General features: G+C 48.5%; 1 protein-coding gene across 3 annotated transcripts in view; it reads right to left on the bottom strand.

Annotated features, from left to right (window-relative positions):
* Window positions 1-10,463: 10,463 nt before the first annotated feature.
* Window positions 10,464-19,295, bottom strand: part of ADAMTS17 (ADAM metallopeptidase with thrombospondin type 1 motif 17) — a 350,376-nt gene continuing 341,544 nt past the window's right edge. For all 3 annotated transcript variants that reach the window (XM_079912255.1, XM_079912254.1, XM_079912256.1), the window contains 2 exons: window positions 14,570-14,747; window positions 10,464-13,378 (listed from right to left, as the gene is read on the bottom strand). In XM_079912255.1, the coding sequence (XP_079768381.1) occupies window positions 13,212-13,378; window positions 14,570-14,747 (345 nt within the window). In that variant the 3' untranslated portion in view covers window positions 10,464-13,211. The remainder of the gene's footprint in view (window positions 13,379-14,569; window positions 14,748-19,295) is intronic.

Raw genomic sequence — 19,295 nt, forward strand, 5'->3', positions numbered from 1 at the left:
CCAGCCCTGGGAGGGGCAGGCCCTCCAGGCTCAGCAAGACCCCAGATGTCAAAGCACCAGAAAACAGAAAAGACATGGATAATACACATCTCACACTGAAGCACACGGCTCTCTGGCACTGCACCTCAGCTCTGGTAGCCTGGACATCCTTCACGGACAGGCACAGTCCTCAAGTCACTCCCCAGCTGTGCCTTGAATGGGGGGACCTGGGGCCACGCCCCTACCTTGCCCAGCACCTGCCAGGCTGTGGCCTTTGAGATACTGGAAAGAGGAAGGGGTGGTTGTGGTGCCGGGAGGGCCATGAGGAGGGGCACACAGGGCAGGAGTGTGTGTGGGCAGAGGGGTGGGGGGCAGCATTCAAGGGCACAGGTGAGAAGTTGTGCCCCTGCCTGGAATTATTATGCCTCACGAAAAGATCAACTTATGTGGAGGTAAAAATATATCGCATGAGATTCTTAGGAGTCAGGATAATTGTAAGTATTGTACCTAGCGTTACCTAGAAGCTCGTGCTGAGAGCAGTGGTGTGGCATCGCTGGGTACCAACCCACAGCCAGGGGCTGGGCAGAGGGCACGTCCAAATAGGCTGCAAGAGAACGGAAATAGGCAGCATCTGTGAGGGAACAAGGCTTGCTTTCTTTAACCATCTTTAACCCTGTCACATCTCAGTTAAAGGTCTACAGGAAGCTGCCTCCACTGGAGTCTGCAAGGATGAGGTGTTACTGGGGGGTAAAACTGTTATCTCAGGAGCCACTCTTGGACTGGTGACCCTCATAGTCCAAGCTCAGACACATTTCCCACTGTGTCATTAAGAACAGGACAGAGAAAAGGAGGCACCATTGCTGACCCAGGAGCCTGGAGTGCCCGAGTGTTTCAGCCAGTGGAAGTGACCAGAGACCCACCTGGCGTGACAGAGACACAGGCCCAGTACCTTCCTGAACGCTGAGCTCACAGTGCCACGGTGACAGATGCCAGCAGCCCGTCCCTGGAATGACTGTCCTCTCTCTCATGCTCTCTCTCCTCTGCCAGTGGGTTCTCGCCCACCCAGTGTCCCCCTGGGCCGGGAGCTGAGCCCAGGGAGGCCCAGAACCAAACCCGCAGCAGCTCGCGGCCTCATGGGGAGATGATGTAGCCACCGGATGGAATGCTGGGATCCGAGCACAGCGGCCAACGCAGAGCGGCCACACGGGGGGCAAGGGCACGGGGCCGCGCAAATGGGCAGACAGAGGAGAGGCAGTTCAGGCTGAGGGGACAGCCTGTGGAAAAGCTGGAGATTTCAGAGCGCTTAGAGTGGGGCTGGCAGATATTTTCTGTGAAGAGTCGCACGTTATGTATTTTAGGCTTTGCAGACCGTCCAGTCCTCCTACTGGGCTCTGTCTGCTGCACACAAGCAACCGCAAGAGGTACACAAACAGGTGGGCGTGGCTTGTTCCAAGTAAACTTTATTTATAACAACAGGCGGTGGGAAGGAATTGGCTGGTGGGCCGTAGTTTGCAGACTCCTGGGTTGGACAGTTGGGGGTCCACAGACAGGCCCAGGCAGGGTGCAGGAGGGGGAACAGAGGGACCAGGCTGCTATGAAGCTGAGCCAGGGATGGGCTTTGAGCAGGGAAGCAATAAAGGGAGCCCTTATTAGACAGTGGTCTTCCAAAGGTCACTTTAGTATTGGTGTGGTTGGCTGGAGGCTGCTGCCATGGGCCTGAAGCAGAACAGTACCCCCGTGGGGGTGGGGAAGAGGGACAGACTAAAGAGAGTTTTAAAGACAGAAAGTGACAGGCCTTGGGGATGTTCTGTCTCTGGGTTGATTCTCAGGTTTCTGTCTTTTGTATGAATGGATGGATGGGGGGGCCAGGAACATGAAGATGGACCCCTGTCGATTATTGGAGACTCTGGAGAAGGACGGCATTCGTTTCCCACCGTGTGTCCCATGGGACCCTAATGGAGGACTGAACAACAGTGAAGTCACCCTGGCTGCTCTCAGCCCTTTAGAGATATGGCTCCATCCCCTCCCAGCATCTGCTGTCAGCTAACTGTTGTTCCTTTGCGGTTATCTCTCTTTTTTGTTTGGTTGCTTCTAAGATTTCCTCTTCATCCTTGGTTTCTGCAGTTTCACTACTATGTGTGAGGTGTGGATTTCTTTCTATTCTGTTCACTATTTGTGATGTCTTTTGGTATAAGGACTCATGTCTTTCTTCAATTCTTGGACATTTTCAGCTATTATCTTTTCAAATATGGCTCCTCTGCTATTTCTTCTGTTCTTGTCTCTGGAGCCCCTATTAGACAAAAGTGGATACCTTTCAACATATTTCACTCTTAGCTTTCAAAAGTTTCATTAAAAAAATTCCTTTGTTTCTCTGTACTGCTTTTTGGCTAAAATTCTTCAACCCGACCTTCCAATGATGAATCCTCTCTTTGATTCTTTATCTCCAGAGTTTATCCAGTGTTTTGAGTTTTTCATTTTCATTTTTGACTTTGCTTGTCAGTTCTGAGTTTTCTTGTTGTTTTTTTCTTATCTACTTGATTTTGCTTATGACCTACTGTTTCTTTAAAATGTATGTTACTCTTTGATTTATCTCTTTGAAAATCCTAAAATAGTCGTGTGAGAGTCCAGCTCATAGCTGCGACTGGCTGTGTGTGGACAGATATCCATCACCATGGCCAGGGAACTTGGTCTGGACAGAGAAAACCACCCAGGACTATTCAATATCGTTTGGCCCCTCATATGCTTGGGAAGCCCAGGTGACGTCATTATGAAGTGTGGTCAATGCAATGTCAAAGTCACAGCATGCTTTTGAGGGAGCTTATGAGGGAGGCACTCCAATTTTGAGAACTTGGCTTTGCTGAATTAGACCCATCTGAAAGGCAGAGGATCTGATTTCTCCTTGGGCAGAGGTTTGTTTACCCTGAATTCAGAGCCAACAGCCCTAATAGTTTTGAACCGACTTAAATATTTTTCCACATTTGGGCAAAGCCTCTATTTGCCAAAAGAAGGTACAACGACATATTGTTATGATTCTCTGAGGACAGGGGACTGTGCATCATTCATCTTTCCCTCCACCCTGCATAGACCACACTGCTCAATAAAAATATATGGGCTTATGTTGTAAAATGATTGTTTAATATATAAGTCATGATATGAATAAATTTTATATACCATAACTTATATATTCAGATGGGTGTTGCAGCTGCCTTGGGGTCCTCTGTCCTAACTGAGTGATGTGGATGCAGGGATGCTGCTGAATTTCTCTCAGGCCATGATATAGGCCACAACAGATTGTCCCAAGATACCCTGTGGTCACACTTCACATGCATGCATTATATGTGTGTATGGATGTCCATTAGGTGTATATAGAATAAAAATGGAATATATCATAATGTAATATGTGTGGATAAATTACATACTTATTTTGTAAAAACAATATTGGCAAAAACCATTAACACATCAAACCAGCCCTGTTGCAACACTTGCAACAGGCTCTCTTCCCTTTACCGTTTTCCAGTTTAATAACACGGCATTTGGCTTCCAGCGAGGTTTCCAAATCTTTCAGTATTTGATAGGTCAACAATTACAATCGTATGTTGACTTTGCAATATACTATTTTAATGATGTGTTAATACATAGCAATCCTTGGACGGAACTTCCAGAATGCTGTTTTATAACTATCAACTGGCACATTAAAACTAACCTCAGTGATAAGAAAGCCAATAGCTGGAGATACATCATTAGCCAAAGGATTGCTGAATGTGTGACTGGCACACACAGAATTAAGCTGGAAGTGAGACCCCAGAGACCTCTAAAACCTCTAAAGAGCAGTTAGTTTGCAAGGATCCTGGGTGAGTGGTTTGAGAGTGAATTTTTAAAGGGTACTTCATCATCTAAAGGCTCAGTGGAAATTCAGCCCCTAGAGGAGCTCGTCATTCCTTGGGGACCTATGAGTGGGCCCTTGGTGGAAGTTCCTACATGGACACTAGGTCCAAAGTCAGAAGTAGAAAATCATCTGAAATTGGAGAGAGTGGGAAAAAATGCAGGCAGTGGAAAGGGATGGAAGAGAAAAGGAGAGATGGATATAGGGAGGGAGAAAGAGAATAAATAAATACTAGCCCAAGAAGGAGACAGAAAGTGAGATAGCAAGGTGGAAAGCATGAATAAGAGAGAGAGAGAAGGAGCGACAGATTATGGAAGAAGTAGGAAGGAGCCTGTTGGAAACTGGAGGGACATGCCCATTTTCCCTGAGCCTCATGTAAGCTGACCTCCACGCCTGTGTGCATAAGTTCTGTGCACTGGACTGTAGTAGATAAATATCAGAAACTGGGCAGGTCCCCAGGCAGCCCTGGTAGTGTGCCGGTCCTTCTCCTAGCTCTGCCAGAAAAGAGTTTTGCTTTGGCTCGACTGGGCCCTGTCTACCAAGGGATCCTTTGATTAACTGGGTCATTTACATTTTTCTTACAGTGGGATGGATTCCTCAGACCTGAGTATCTAGTCTTTTCCAAGGGAAATCCCAGTGTTATAAGAAATTCCAGGAGGAAAACCTTCTAATTTCTTGGTCATTTTCGAATGCTATACCCTACAATGCTGAAGCTGCTCAGGATCTGAAAGGGGTTGTTTTTCTGAGAAGGGCTTCAAAGCCAAGGGGATGACAATTTCATAGTGCATGGGGGGTGGGTGGTAAGAGGGGTCCTGGTCACGGGAATCCCACAGCGAGCACTTCTGTCACACTAGAACCCAGCCAGGCACAGGGATTTGTCCTGATAAGTCCATAAACCCTGTGGTTAAACTTTAATTCCAGAAACACCAGATGGTGGTGCCACAACAAGCTTTACAAAATCCTCAGCAAACCAGGGACTTTCTCGGCCTCCTGATCTGTCACTCTCCTCTTCAAAAGATAAAATGAAAAGGAGAGAAAACAGCTTCTAGATCACCATGGAAACCACCTGAAAATACCTGTCTCTGTTGGCAAGGGGTGGTTGACAAGGGGGAGAATTTGAAAAGTAGCCAACATCTTGTTCTCATTGACTTACAGCTAGTTGTCCAAATATTTGTATCATTTAAGCCATATGCAAAAGAATCATTGAATTTAGAGTGCACTTTTCTTATCCAGTATAAACATCTTCTGGTACAATCGTGAACTTATCTGAAAAGAAACAAGATAAGTTGTAACCAACAATGGATAAGCATACTCACTTGGGACATGCATGTGCTGGGAACCAGGGATCCAGCCATACCCAAGAGGGACCTGTTTTCTCCCTGGTGGAGTTCGCTTTCTAAATGGGAAAACAGACAATATGTAAGTTAAAAAGTTAACAAAATAGTGATAGGTTATGACAAGTATTGAGGAGGGAGAAAAGATGGCTGCTGGGCCCGGGAGGGAACATCTGTCTAAGGAATAACATTTCAGCTGTGACACAAAGGATGCAGATAACCAGCCACGGGAAGAACTGGGGGCAGGTGGCAACATTGCAAAGAGAGGGAAAGACACCTGCAAAGGCCCAAGGGTGGGGACAAGGGTGGAGGATTTGGACAGAAAGCGGAGTGTGTGGGGTGGGAGAGGACAGCAGGAGCCGGATCACACAGGGCTTGAGATGAGAAAACTCCAGGGGCAAATGAAAGGTTTTAAGTGGGGAAGGCCATGATTTATGTTTCTGAAATCTTACTCTGACTAGGGTGTGGAGAGAGTCAGGAGGGAGGGAGGTCGCTGGGAAGCTTTTGTGGAGTCCTGGGGTGAGGTTTGTGACTTAGCACACAGTGGTGGCCAGTGAGACAGGAAGAAGCGGACAGATCAGAGACTTAATTTGGAGGCAGAACAAATGGTATTTGTGGTTGCATTGGACTGGGTGGAGAGCAAAACTGAGGAAACAGGATGACTTTGAGGTTTTGATGTCAGACATTAGTGGATACTGGTGCCCTTTACTGAGATGGGGAAGCCTCCGGAGTAAAAAGAGTGTGTGAGAGGGAGGAGATTGGGAATTTTGTGTTGCAAAATCTAGGTCTGAGGCATGCAGTGGATGCTGCGGTGTGTCACGCTGATGCCCCTTACGGCCCTCATGCCCTCAGCTGCCAGCAGCATTGGCTGACTCACGGCTGAGCCTATCCCCAACCTCACTCTCAACACAAGGGAACTGACTCTCGAGATTACACCCCTTTTCCAGAGCAGCTCGCAGACAATGATACTCCAAGGCCTTGCCTCAACTTTGAAAGAGCATTCCAGCTCCAAAGTTCCCTATGGGATCATTTGAGCCCCTGTTACGAATGTAGCCATTCTACATTCGTGCCCAGCCTGCTTCTCTCACTCCATCAGTGTTCCTGAGGGCACCTCCCAATGAACCTTCTGCCCAGACATCTCCACACATCTTAGTTTGGGTTCCCAAGAATGCAAACTAAGACAGCTGGTACCAGGAATAGTCCTAGGAATCAGAAATCCTAGGAATCTAAAATCCTATAGGATTTTACACCTGCGTCACCTGCCAGCTACAAGGACCCCATGCCCCTGGCATCCAAAAAGGGTAATGGTTAAAACTTTCACTGGTAGTGCAGTATCTCAGTCATTTGAAAGAAACAGGGAAATAGAAATTATAAGGTAAAGAAATTCAATGGCTGTTGCTGAGTGTTATGGATGCACTGGAGAAAGATAATAAAAATGCTGAGAATGATTAATCATTAATCAATTTACCTGCTGCACACAGGATCCAAGTTGATATTGTTGCTGAGGTCCCAGAGTGTTATCCTGGTCCTTCTTTAAGAGTGAAGGGGGGTGGAGTTCATGTAATAAATGGAGTCCTGATTCATGTTTGGTTCACAGTGGACCCAGTGGGCCCTTGCGGTCAACCAGTGATTATTTCCCCTGTCCCTGAATGTACACTTGGAATGGATGAAACCTGGTCCTTGGCCAGTGGGATAGAGAACTGTCATAGGAAGACACACGTTATACTGTGAAACTGCCTCCCTCTCCCCAGGCAGGATAGTAAATCAACAGCAATGTTGTAACCCGGTGAGAATGGAGTATTTTAGTGAAACACTTAAAGACCCCATTATATCCCCTTGTAAGTCATCAGTCTGGCCCCTACAGAATTTAGATTGGGTCCTGTCACATGACAGTGGACTAGCACAATCATAACCAATAATTAGCCCCAAACGCACTGCTGTGCCAGATTAACAATGTTCAGACACAAGATGTATGACTGTTGAGCTGGCGAGTGCTTTCTTTTCCATCCCTTTAGAAAGGAGACCCAGTTCACATTCATGTGCGACAGACACCAGTACCCACTTATGCTCAGTCTTCCCCAGGGCTATGTTAACTCTCCCACTCTGTTACAGTGTAGCCCCAAAGGGCCTGGACTGTACACACCCTCCACAGAATCTGCATTGACCCGCTGTGTCCATGGCATTCAGTTAATCAGACCAGGCGAGGAAGAAGAGGCCTTAGTACAGTATCTGCACTCTAAAGCGTGGGAGATAAGCCCCAGGACGAATCAAGGAAACATTACATCAGTGAAGTTTTTTAGGAGTCCAGTGGTCTGGGGCATATCAGGATATCCTCTCCAAAGGAAAGGGCATTTGATTGAATCTTGCTTCCCTTTCCATTAAGAGTGGCTTACAACAATCAGCAAGCCTCTTTGGGTCTGGAGGCAGCCCAGGGAGAATCATTCCCAGGCAGCAGGGCTGAGCCTAATGGGACTGACCACGTGCACCAGGCTGGACTTCAGAACTGTTACGGAAAGGGACTGCAATGTGCTTCCCCTCCTTTTTAAGTAGGGAGTGTTGACAGCGGTGCTCCCATGCTGTCCCACCATTTTCTCTTCGGTGTTGGGAACTGGGTGGAGATAATGTCTCTTTTGAGTTCACTGATCTTCCGATTGAGAGAAACTGCTCAGGAAGCTGTATCTGAGGATCCACGGGAGGAAGCCCGTCTGCACACACCTGCACTTGACTTAGATGATGAAACCCTGGACTTTGAGTCTGAACATAATGCTGAAATAGGATGAGACTTTGGGGGTAGGATGGGAGAGGGGTGAGTGTATTTTGCATATGGGGGTGTGTGAATCTTACCCCAAATGACCACAACAATTTTTCCCATCTCACCTGCTCATCCAGAACGTTTCCATTCTCTCGGTAAGAGGCTGACTCTTTGTCCCCTCCTCTTGAACTTGAGTGGGCCTTTGTAAGGATGGTGGAAGTGATGCTGTGTAACTTTTGAGTTGTCATGTGAGGTGACACGGTTCTCATGAGTGTCCCCATCTCTCTCTCTCAGGGTGTTTGCCGCTGAAACTCTGCCATCATACTTCAGGGTTGCTAAGCAGCCCCTTGGCGATGCCACTTGTAGGTGTTCTGCAAGTCCTAGCTGAAGTTCTAAAGGCTGGTATCAGCTGCCAGATATGCAAGTGTGTGAGTCTTCTGATAATCCCAGCCTCTACTTGTCCTTGGAGCCACCCCAGATGATCCCACATGGAGGAGAGGTGAGCCATCCCCACTGAATCTCCGATCTGGAATGACTCTGAAGGGCTGTCCCAGTCCCAGGGCTTCCCATGGGATTGACTGTGCATATGGAGAGGTCATGTATGAATATGGAGGTCGAGAGAGAGGCCAGGACAGAAGAGGTTAATTTTGGAGATACCAGAATGCACCTGGTTTTAAAAGCCTTGAGTCTGGCTCAAGCCATGAGCCAGACTCAAGCCTTGAGCTTGAGTATACTTTCTCAAGCCTATATACTTGAGAAAGTATATAGAGAGAAGGGAGTGTAGGGCTTAGCTCTGGAGCGCTCTGTCATCTAGAGAGCTGCCAGAGGAAGGGGAGCTAGGAAGGAGGAGGAGAAGTCAGGAGAAGAGGATGTCCCAAGGGAGAGGGCTGCTGAGAGGTGGAGAATAGGACCCTAAAATGTCTGCAAATGATACCCAGAAGGTCACTGGTGACCTGTCAAGAACAGTGTCAGTGCAGTGCAGGGGGCAAAAGCCAGGGGAGAGGTCTGGAGAGTTAATGAAAGTTTGGAGATAGAGACAGAGTGTAGAGAAGCAATGGGGGATGAATTAAAGGTGTGAGGGCTGGCCTTCCATGAGGATGGGGTCAGTTGTCAGACAGAGAAGGAGGACATAGATGCAGGCAGATTTGTGTAGAAGTACAAACACAGGGGCTTTTGCCAAAAGCCTTTGCAGAGGGCGAGCGTCACTGTAAAGGATTCCAATGCCGAGCCTCCTAGCCTGTATCCAGAGGGCAATCAACAGACCCACAGGGGAAGTCCTGACCTTTCTTTTTTGGAGTTCCTGCAGCTCTCACTCATTCTCTGTTGTCCAGGACTCCAGGCTTGTCTGAGGGGCTGTGGGCTCCAGAGCAGGTCTTGTGTCCATTTGTGTTCTCGGTGGCTCCAGGAAGTGCTTGGCTCCTAATAGAAGCTCACTCAGCACTTGCTGATTGATTGCTTGTCAATTTCGTCTAACAAACTGGAATCCAAGCAGCTTATAAAGAAATCACATAGCATCAGGGCTGTTAGAAGTTAACCCAGAAGAGAGATCAGAACTCTCAGAGCGAGGAAAGGGTTCTAATGGGTCCCAGAGGCAGGTGGCTGATGGTTCTTGGGAATTAACACAAACTACAGGTTTCTTGGTAACCAGGGGGCCATGGGCAGCTAGTCGTCGATTAAACAAGTGGTCTTTATTTTGTGAAATTTCTGGGTGTTGCTCCAACATTAAAAAGAGGCGCTCCATCTAATGAACCTCCAAGTTCTTGGGTGGGGAGCCCTTTCCCCTTGACACTGGGAGGAGACAACCCCCTCCAAGAGCAGGAGCTGTGACATCCCTGCTCCATGTCAGGTCCAGATGGGGTCCAAATGGCTGCAGTGGTCCTCATTATGATGGTGTGGTGCCCTTGCTGTGTCCCCAGACTGGGAGGTAGGAAGGGCCAGGTCTGGCTCACACCTGCAGGAGTGGGGAAGCTGTTGGGCTGCCAGCAGGATTGGGGTGGGGTCTAAAGCTTGAAGAGGCAAGGTTGTAGAGAGCAGGTACCCATTCTGGCATGACAGAGGCCCCCTGCAGAGGGGTCACTGCACCCCCATGGAGCCTGGGCAGCTCCACCAGTGAGGTAGCTGCTCTGTATCAGACTCACAGACTCACTGTACAGCTGTCACACTTTCATGTCCCCACCCAGGGTTTTGCAACCACACAGGGATGAGACCCAGGACTGAATGATTTGTTAGCACTCACTTGGGGAGATGCAGCCACCCGCCAGCACTGCATTTACCAGTGACCTTTGACACTGTCCACAGCTGTGGTCGGCAGGCTACAGTTCCTGCAGCCAAGTCCTAGGCAAGTGGTGTGACCACTGCAGAAGGAAAGGACACAGCCTCCCTGTCAGCCCTCAAGGACTGGTTTTTATCTTTTACTTCACAGACAGCTTAAAATTGTTATGGAAGAACATTTTATTAAACATATTCAACTCACTTCCAATGAAATGCTTAATTTTTCATTTACAGTGGTGTCCAATGTTTGTCTTCTGTTCTTTTTTTTTTTCTTTTCTTTCAAACCAGCACCAAAAAGTAAAACAAAAATACCATGGGTACAGTACGTAATGTAAGTTAGCTAATGGAAAATATATACATTTGACTCTGAAATGAAGAAAAGAGAACAAAGCAATGATATTACTGCCATTGAGGATCTTTCCCTGTGTTCTGATAATATCAAGCCATGGTCAACTGAGAGGGTTTCATTTGCACCAACGAAAATAGCACCATAAGATTGTGAGACTCTGTAGTTAGTAACACATTTGTGCAACCAAAAGGTACAGTACTTGAGTGACAGTACAGGGTATTGTTAACCATAAAGAAACATCACTGTTGTAATGACAGGGTTTCATTGTCTTCTGTACAAAGTGGAGCAAGAGTGCTATAATGGCTTCACTGAAATTGATCATTGCTTGTGAAGGGAACAGAAGGCGGGCTGGTGAATTTCAGAGTGACAGTGCCAGCATGAGCTAAAAGAGCTCAGAAAGACCCAAACTTTGGGGAACCAAAGGGGTGTTTAACAATAACTGAATCAGTCATTTGCATTCTGAGGGTGTGGGGCCCTTGCCAGGGGCATCCAGTTGATACCGTCAAGGTGGCCAGGGGGGAGATTCAGAGGCACCAGGCAAAGGGCTTGCCTCTGGGCATGTGCATATGCTTGCCCAGCTCAGGTGGGCCCATGGTTCCCATGCAGACAGTAAGCAAGGCTGCCCCGGCTTCCTTAGCTTGCTGCCCCGACTCTGCTCCTCAGCCCCCGAGGCTGAGAGCTTTCTGTTCATCTGTGGTAAAGTACAGCCCATTTGGGGCTGGGGGAAAACTGAGCCCTAGCTCCCCAAGACTTTGAGGGGCCTGGGGAGTCTGCTCGCGGCCAAGCCAGAGCAGGGAGGACAGCGTTCTGCACAGGCCCTGGGCAGCCGCTGGAGGTTACCTTGCAGGTGGGCTGCCCCAGCCTGGTACCCTCTGGGGTCTTTCCACAGAACATCTAAGGAGTTTTCTCAATACTTCTCACAGATTCAAGTGGAACTGAATAGATTCCCTGTCATCCCTACCACTTCTCTGCCTCTGGGGCAGTAAAAAATCACAAACCAAAACACAGCCCATAAGACGGGCTTGGGTAGCAGAGTGTTTCTTTTTCTTTCTGATTTAAGCTGACTCTAAAGTTGTGACATCAAAAACTCAAACACAGATACATAAACACAGCACCAATAAATCAAGAAGCACTTGGAGATGATCCCATGGAGATTAGCCTAAGTAAGATCCCCTCTGAAATAAGGGAGGAGAGGGTGGGTTTCTCATGATAAAGTCCTTGAATATAAGCACCCATCAAAGGCCCACCGAGTTGGTCAGCAGACCAGACCTCCCAGCATGTCGGGTCCCCTCCTCCCAGCTCCCGGGCAGGCAGGGTCCTACCATCTTCTGTGCTTTCACAGAGGACACTCTTTTCATCTCCCTGGGCTCCAGAGAGGGCACAGTTCTGTTTTGAGGGGTGAGGTGTCTGTAGGAGGCAAATACCTTCTTCCGGATTTTCTGAGTGTCATTCTTGCCCCACTAAGACGGGTCAACAACGACAGCATGACAATGACGAACATTGCAAGGTCTGGGCCACGGGAAGGCTGGGTGGGTATGTGGCCATCCTGGCCACGGGCCACTCCTCCACCCATCCTGGCACTAGGCTGAGCAGTCCTGGAGGAAACCTGCCCCGTGCCAGGGTGAAGCGCCAGGCCTGAGCCTGAGTCTTCAGAGGTTCTAAGAAGAATCAACTTCAGATAGATGGCCAAGGTTAATGGGAAGCCATCTCTAAGGTGCAAAGCTTTATGAAGTACTGGCTAGAACAGAGGTCCCCAGAAGCAGAGGGGGAGCCCCTCCACCCCTCCCAAAGCTGCCCTGAGCTCACCTCTATGCCAGGAAGCAATCCCAAGGCCAAAATTAGCACGTGCCTCCTCTCACAGCACCTTGAAGAGAGGCTCTTCTGTTTCCCTGTGTGGGGGACAACAGAGATCTGAAAACTAGATACGTCCCCAAACCCAAGCCCTTCTGGAATATTCTCCCCCACATAGGTGGTATGCAGAACTACACAGCCCTAGCGTCCTTTTTAATTCACACAGACTCAGACTCTCAGGCACAACACCTCCAAGGAAAAGCCGCGATCTAGAGAGCACGTTCCTTGACAGGGTGGAGGGGCCACGTGCTGGTGTTTGTGGTGTCAAGGGGGCTCCAGCAGCCCGGCCTCTCCAGAGAAGACTCCTTCCATCCAGGGTGTCACGGGCTTTCAGAATAAAGCCTGCTTTAAAGTAAAACGTCTCCGTTTTTGGATATCCTCCCCCTCCCCTGATACACCAAGCACTGGGAATTCAAACGTCAGAGGAAAGCCAAGACAGGGGCGCCTGTGACGTTTCTCTTGACGATTTCTGTCAGAGGTGTTCCCTTTGAGGTACGTGGAACCTTAGAAATTACAGCTATTTTGTGACTCATGCCTATTTTTTCCTTACCGTAGAAAGCCATCCAGTGGCTGTTAACAATATATTAAGTATAAAAGCACTAAGCAAACGTCAAGTCCACTCTCAGGTTCTAAGCAATTGGGTTCTTGGGACAGCCTCCTGGGTGAGCCGTGGTGTGCTTTGGGGGTCCCAGCCGCAGGACTGGTGTGCTCTCAGGTGGGTGGGCTTTCAACTAGCCATGTCGTCAGGACTCAGACCTCATGTCAGAGCATCGTGGGACCACTGGCCGCCTGTCATAAACTTGGTGGCGGCAGTGGCTGGCGCATCTTGTTCGCATAGAAGTCCCTGCATGTCTGGCAGCAGCGCTGGTACCACCGCATGTCCTGGCAGAGGTTCTTTTCTCGGATGACCCTGCAATACACTGTCCACTGGTCCCGTGTGCATTTGTAGGTCAGAGCAGCTAGGGGGACAGTGGAGAGAGAAAGCCCAGAGGTTATGGGTGGCCTGGGGACGTCATCATGTGTACACAGATGGCCTGTGGTCTGACATAGTCGGGGTTGCCCTTACCCATGTGTACACTGGAGCCTTGCACAGACCGGGGAAACCATGCCCCTGCCAGGGCCACTGTGGATGTGGCTTTCTTATACAAGGGACACACTCTGGGTCCAACCTGACCACTTGGCAGAGTTCAGTGGTCTGGCTGCCTCCTCAAGGCGAGGGCACTGCCCCCCCCACTTCTGAGCTAAGTGGTGTATACTGTTATTTTGTGGCGGAGAACGTTATCTGTTGGCATTGATAAAACAGAATGGCACAGGGCAGTAGATATCAAAGGGCCCACAAAAGCAAAAGGTCACAGCACAGGCAGGTGGTCTGAATCTCCTTCAGGCTCTTGGTAGTGCAGAGAGATGGTCCAGCCTGAGGGCCTGCAAAAGCCTGGTGTACACCTCTGCAAGCTCAAAGACCCCCCCAGTGAAGCTGCTTGGAAATTCCCTTCATGTTGGTGGCATTCTAGCATTAGGGAAAGGGGCACTGGGTGGGGAAAAAGTTCCCTAGGAGTTTCTAATTGGAAAAGCAGAAATTCTTTTCAATAGAATCATCAGATCAGTGCTAGATATTCTTCCTTTTGTGCCACCACTGGCCGGGGATGTGGCCTGGTAAAGGGCTGGGTTTGGAACACTCGGGTCCAAGCTGCTCACACAAAAGCTCCCTGCTGAATTAAAGACTCCAACCTGTCAACACCTCTGTTTTCTTCTCAAGCATTAGCTTGAGGAACATTCCATGCACACATCACCAAGATTTCATGAATGACACCCCCAGATCCTTCATTTCCTGAAGGATGCACCTCCCTTTGCCTCCTTCATGCACAGGAATCCCAAAACACTTGAGGAACATTCTCCTGTGTTCCTCATTTGTTGGCAGAGGGGCTCAAGTGTTTGAGACCACAGTAAACAAACATCTTTTTCATGACAAGGATGAAATTCCATCTCTGAAACCTCAGATCCTCTACAAAACTGACACGTTAGCCTCTCCAGAACTCAAATAAGCCCCAAGGAGGGGGCTTTTTGGCTTATAGAACTCCCACTGCCAGTGGGGACTTGCTGGCCAGGGGATGCAGCAGCCCCAGGAGCTGGGGGCCAGCAGAGGCACTCACCGAGGCGAGGGGAAGTGATGGTGTTCACGTTGATCTTGTCATTGCAGACTTCCTGGTGGCACTGTTTGTAGGCTGCTGGCTTGGAGAGGGTAGGGCACTCATTGCCATGGCGTCCAGTGACCTTGTGCATGCACTGCACCACACGGGACTGCAGGCCCTTCCCACAGGTCGATGAGCACTGCCAGAGACAGGGAGAGCTAAGCTGGGGACAGCTGAGCTAGGGGCCCATCCCGGGCTGAGGGGCTTTGACAATGGCCTCACATCATAGCACCCTTGGGTCAGGCCCCTGCATGTCATTCCTATGTGCTAGAAATAATTGCAAGACAAGAGGGCTTGGCTGCATACCAGCTGCCTGATGGAAGACTGTTTCAAGATGTTAGGGACTGCATGTTTGTGCCTCCCCAACATTTACGTGTTGAAGCCCTAACCCCCAGTGGGATGGCATTTGAAGGTAGGTCCTTTGGGAGGTAATTGGGTTTAAATGAGGTCATGAGGGTGGGGCCCCCATGATGAGATTAGTGTCCTTATAAGAAGAAGAGAGATCAGAGTTCTCTCCCTCCACCACATGAGGACACATGACAAGTCAGCCATCTGCAAGCCAGGAAGTTGTCCCTCATCAAGAACCAAATATGCCAGCACCTTGGCCTCAAACTTCTCAGCCTCCAGAACTGTGAGAAATAAATGTCTTGTTGTTTAAGCCACCCAGCCTGTGGTATTTTGTTACAGCAGCCTGAGCTAAGACATAATTGTTGAAATATTAGTTTATGCTGGTTGCATTTCACCTCCCACCCTCTCATGCCTGTTCCAAGCAGAGAACCATCTGGGTTTTGAAATTCTCCAGTGAGCAGGGTGGCTTGCTGGCACCCAGGAGGGACTGAACCTGATGGCCACAGGGATCTCCCTGGCACTGTGTGCCACATGAGGCTCCTGGGCCTTTGCCCAGCCCTGGGTGTGGAGAGGAGCCCAATAATGATGGGGCTGAATTTCCACAAGCCTGGAGGGTTGGGGGTCAGAATTAAGTAAAGTTACAGAAAATGAAGAAGTGCAACCTTTCTTGCATAACGGACTCATGGACTAATATTGGGGCTAACAGTTTTAATTTAGACACCCAATCCCTAGTTGGCATTTCCAGCATTTGCAGATGTGGGTGTGCTAAAACCAAACCAATGTATTTAGTTCAGCAGACCATCCTGCATTCCCAGTGAGTGGCCTTTTAAGACTTTACTATGTGTTCTGTCTCCTGCTCTTCTTCCCATTCCTCTTCGGGCTCCTTTAAAGTGTGTGACAGGGAACCTGCCAGGTATCCAGCACCACTCCCCCATCCTGCTTGCTAGCCCCTTGGCCCTTGCTTGTTTTCCAGGGAGCCATTGGAACCGTCTCTCCATTAAGTTGGTCTCCTCCCAGCCAGAGAGCCTGGTCCACATGTGTACTCTCTCCACCTGGGGTCCCCCAGCACACATGCTCACAACCCATGATTTATGGGGTTCTGAGAGCACTCTGCAAAACTTTAATAAAGCAAAGACCACAGGTGTAGTAGCCCAGCTGGAGTTAACACTGGCATCTCAGGGTAGAGAAAGGGGAGCAGGACCTTTCCTCTGAATGCCACATGTGGTGAGGATGCCAGGTGCCATCTGGATCATGTGCCTCCCTCTCTCCTCCCCTTGGGTCTGACCATGGCCTGTGCTGGAGGAAGGGCCTTCCCTGGGGGTCTGTGAGGGGTTACCCTGCACAGGCTCAGCGTGGATCCCTTCATCCATAAGAAGTGGCCATCAACTGCGCTCCCAAAGGGGCTTTTGCGTCTCAGGTGAATTCCTCTGCTTTCTAGTCTAACAAGCAGGATCACATTTTTTTTCACTTTAGAAGGATAAAGAGCTCAGAGGGCATGGTGCTCTGATGGGGCCCAGTCTTTTCAAATCACAAAAGAGGTAGGAAAACCATAAGTGCCCCATCGCCTCCGCTGCCAACGCCCCCACCCCCCTTGAGAGTCCTGGCGTGTTCAAACCAGAATGGGCTCTCCAGGACAGGCAAGGCTGTGTGCCTGGCTTCATATCCATCTTCTGGATAAATCCATCAAGGGCTGCTCACAGCCTTGAGAATCCTTTGTGTATGATAAACGCACATTGCCGGGTTCCACCCCAGACCTCAGGAGTTGGTACTGGAGCATTTGGAAATTTGAGGGGTGCTGCAGTGGAAGAATGATGTCACATGAGTAGGTTCCCACCAACTGGAGACCTGGAACATGGGACAAGTGTCATAGCAACGTGATTTCCACCTGGAGGGCGTCTCGGAGGGAGTGGCTTCAGGTTGGGATCTGCTGCATGGGATTACCTGGAGAGCGTTGAAAGGTCTTGATGTCCCAGACCAATCAATCAGTATCCCTGGAGGATGCACTGGGCATCAGTATTTTTCAAAGCTCTCCAGGTGACTGCAACAAGCAGCCAGAGCTGAGAAACTCTGACTTACCCTGAACTTCTTCCCTGTGTCCTGTGTAGGGTGTGAGGAGCTCTCTTTTCTTATGATGAAGTAGTCAAGTATTTGTATACAAATGTGTAATTAAGCAAGAACAGACATCCGCCTGCAGCCCCAACTGCTGAGTTTATATACAGGCGATAGGTGTGCTCAAATACAAGAGATGAAGCCTTTCACTCAAAATTATTCTAGGAAAAGAATAAGTTACCTTATAATTAAGTAAAAATAAAACCTCTCATAGTTCAGGGGTGAGGTAAGGGATACCCTCAATTATTTGTAGCAAGACCACCTGGGGGTTAAAAGAAAAAGGGACACAAAGAAATTTAACTCTCTTCTCCTGGAAGTAGAACACCATAATCATAAATGAGGGAGGATGGTGTAAGAAATTTTTAAAGATCTCTTGAAAAGTAATCTGGTAGGAATTGGTTCAAGATGGCAGAGTAGAAGGACATGCACTCACTCCCTCTTGTGAGAGCACTGGATTCACAACTAATTGCTGAACAATCATCAACAGGAAGACACTGGAACTCATCAAAAAGATACCCCACATCCAAAGACAAAGGAGAAGCCACAGTGAGACGGTGGGAGGGGTGCAATCACAATAAAATCAAATCCCATAACCGCTGGGTGGGTGACTCACAAACTGGAGAACAATTATACCACAGAAGTCCATCCACTGGAGTGAAGGTTCTGACCCCATGTCAGGCTTCCCAACCTGGGGGTCTGGCAATGGGAGGAGGAATTCCCAGAGAATCAGACTTTGAAGGCTCGTGGGATTTGATTGCAGGACTTTGACAGGACTGGGGGAAAAAGAGACCTCACTCTTGGAGGGCACACACAAAGTAGTGTGCATACCAGGACCCGCGGGAAGGAGCAGTGACCCCACAGGAGACTGAAACAGACCTACCTGCTAGTGTTGGAAGGTGTCCAGCAGAGGTGGTGGGGCAGCTGTGGTTCACTGTGAGGACAAGGACACTGGCAGCAGAAGTTCTGGGAAGTACACCCTGGAGTCCACCATTGCCCCACCAAAGAGCCTGTAGGCTCCAGTGCTGGGTCACCTCAGGCCAAACAACCAACAGGGAGGGAACTCAGCACCAACCATCAGCAGACAAGTGGATTAAAGTTTTACTGAGCTCTGCCTACTAGAGCAACACCCAGCTCTACCCACCACCAGTCCCTCCTATCAGGAAACTTGCACAAGCCTCTTAGATAGCCTCATCCACCAGAGGGCAGACAGCAGAAACAAGAAGAACTACAATCCTTCAGCCTGTGGAATGAAAACCACATTCACAGAAAATGAAAAGGCAGAGTACTATGTACCAGATGAAGGAACAAGATAAAACCCCAGAAAAACAACTAAATGAAGTGGAGATAGGCAACCTTCCAGAAAAAGAATTCAGAATAATGATAGTGAAGATGATCCAGGACCTCGGAAAAAGAGTGGAGGCAGAGATCGAGAAGATGCAAGAAATGTTTAACAAAGACCTAGACGAAATAAAGAACAAACAAACAGAGATGAACAATACAATAACTGAAATGAAAAATACACTGGAAGGAATCAATAGAAGAATAACTGAGGCAGATGAATGGATAAGTGACTGGGATGACAGAATGGTGGAAATCACTGCCATAGAACAGAATAAAGAAAAAATAATGAAAATAAATGAAGACAGCCTAAGAGACCTCTGGGACAACATTAAATGCACCAACATTTGCATTATAGGGGTCACAGAAGGAGAAGAGAGAGAGAAAGGACCCGAGAAAATATCTGAAGAGGTTATAGTTGAAAACTTCCCTAACACGGGAAAGAAAAAAGCCACCCAAGTCCAGGAAGCACAGAGAGCCCCAGGCAGGATAGACCCAAGGAGAAACATGCTGAGACACATAGTAATCAAATTGAAAAAAATTAAAGACAAAGAAAAATTATTAAAACCAGCAAGGAAAAAATGACAAATAACATGCAAGGGAACTCCCATAAGGTTAACAGCAGATTTCTCAGCAGAAACTCTACAAGCCAGAAGGGAGTGGCACAATATATTTAAAGTGATGAAAGGGAAGAACCTACAAGTAAGATTACTCTACCTGGCAAGGATCTCATTCAGATTCGATGGAGAAATCAAAAGCTTTACAGACAAGCAAAAGCTAAGAGAATTCAGCACCACCAAACCAGCTCTACAACAAATGCTAAAGGAACTTCTCTAAGTGGGAAACACAAGAGAAGAAAAGGACCTACAAAAACAAACCCAAAACAATTAAG

Source organism: Stenella coeruleoalba (assembly GCF_951394435.1).
Source record: "Stenella coeruleoalba genome assembly, chromosome: 2".
NCBI lineage: Eukaryota > Metazoa > Chordata > Mammalia > Artiodactyla > Delphinidae > Stenella > Stenella coeruleoalba.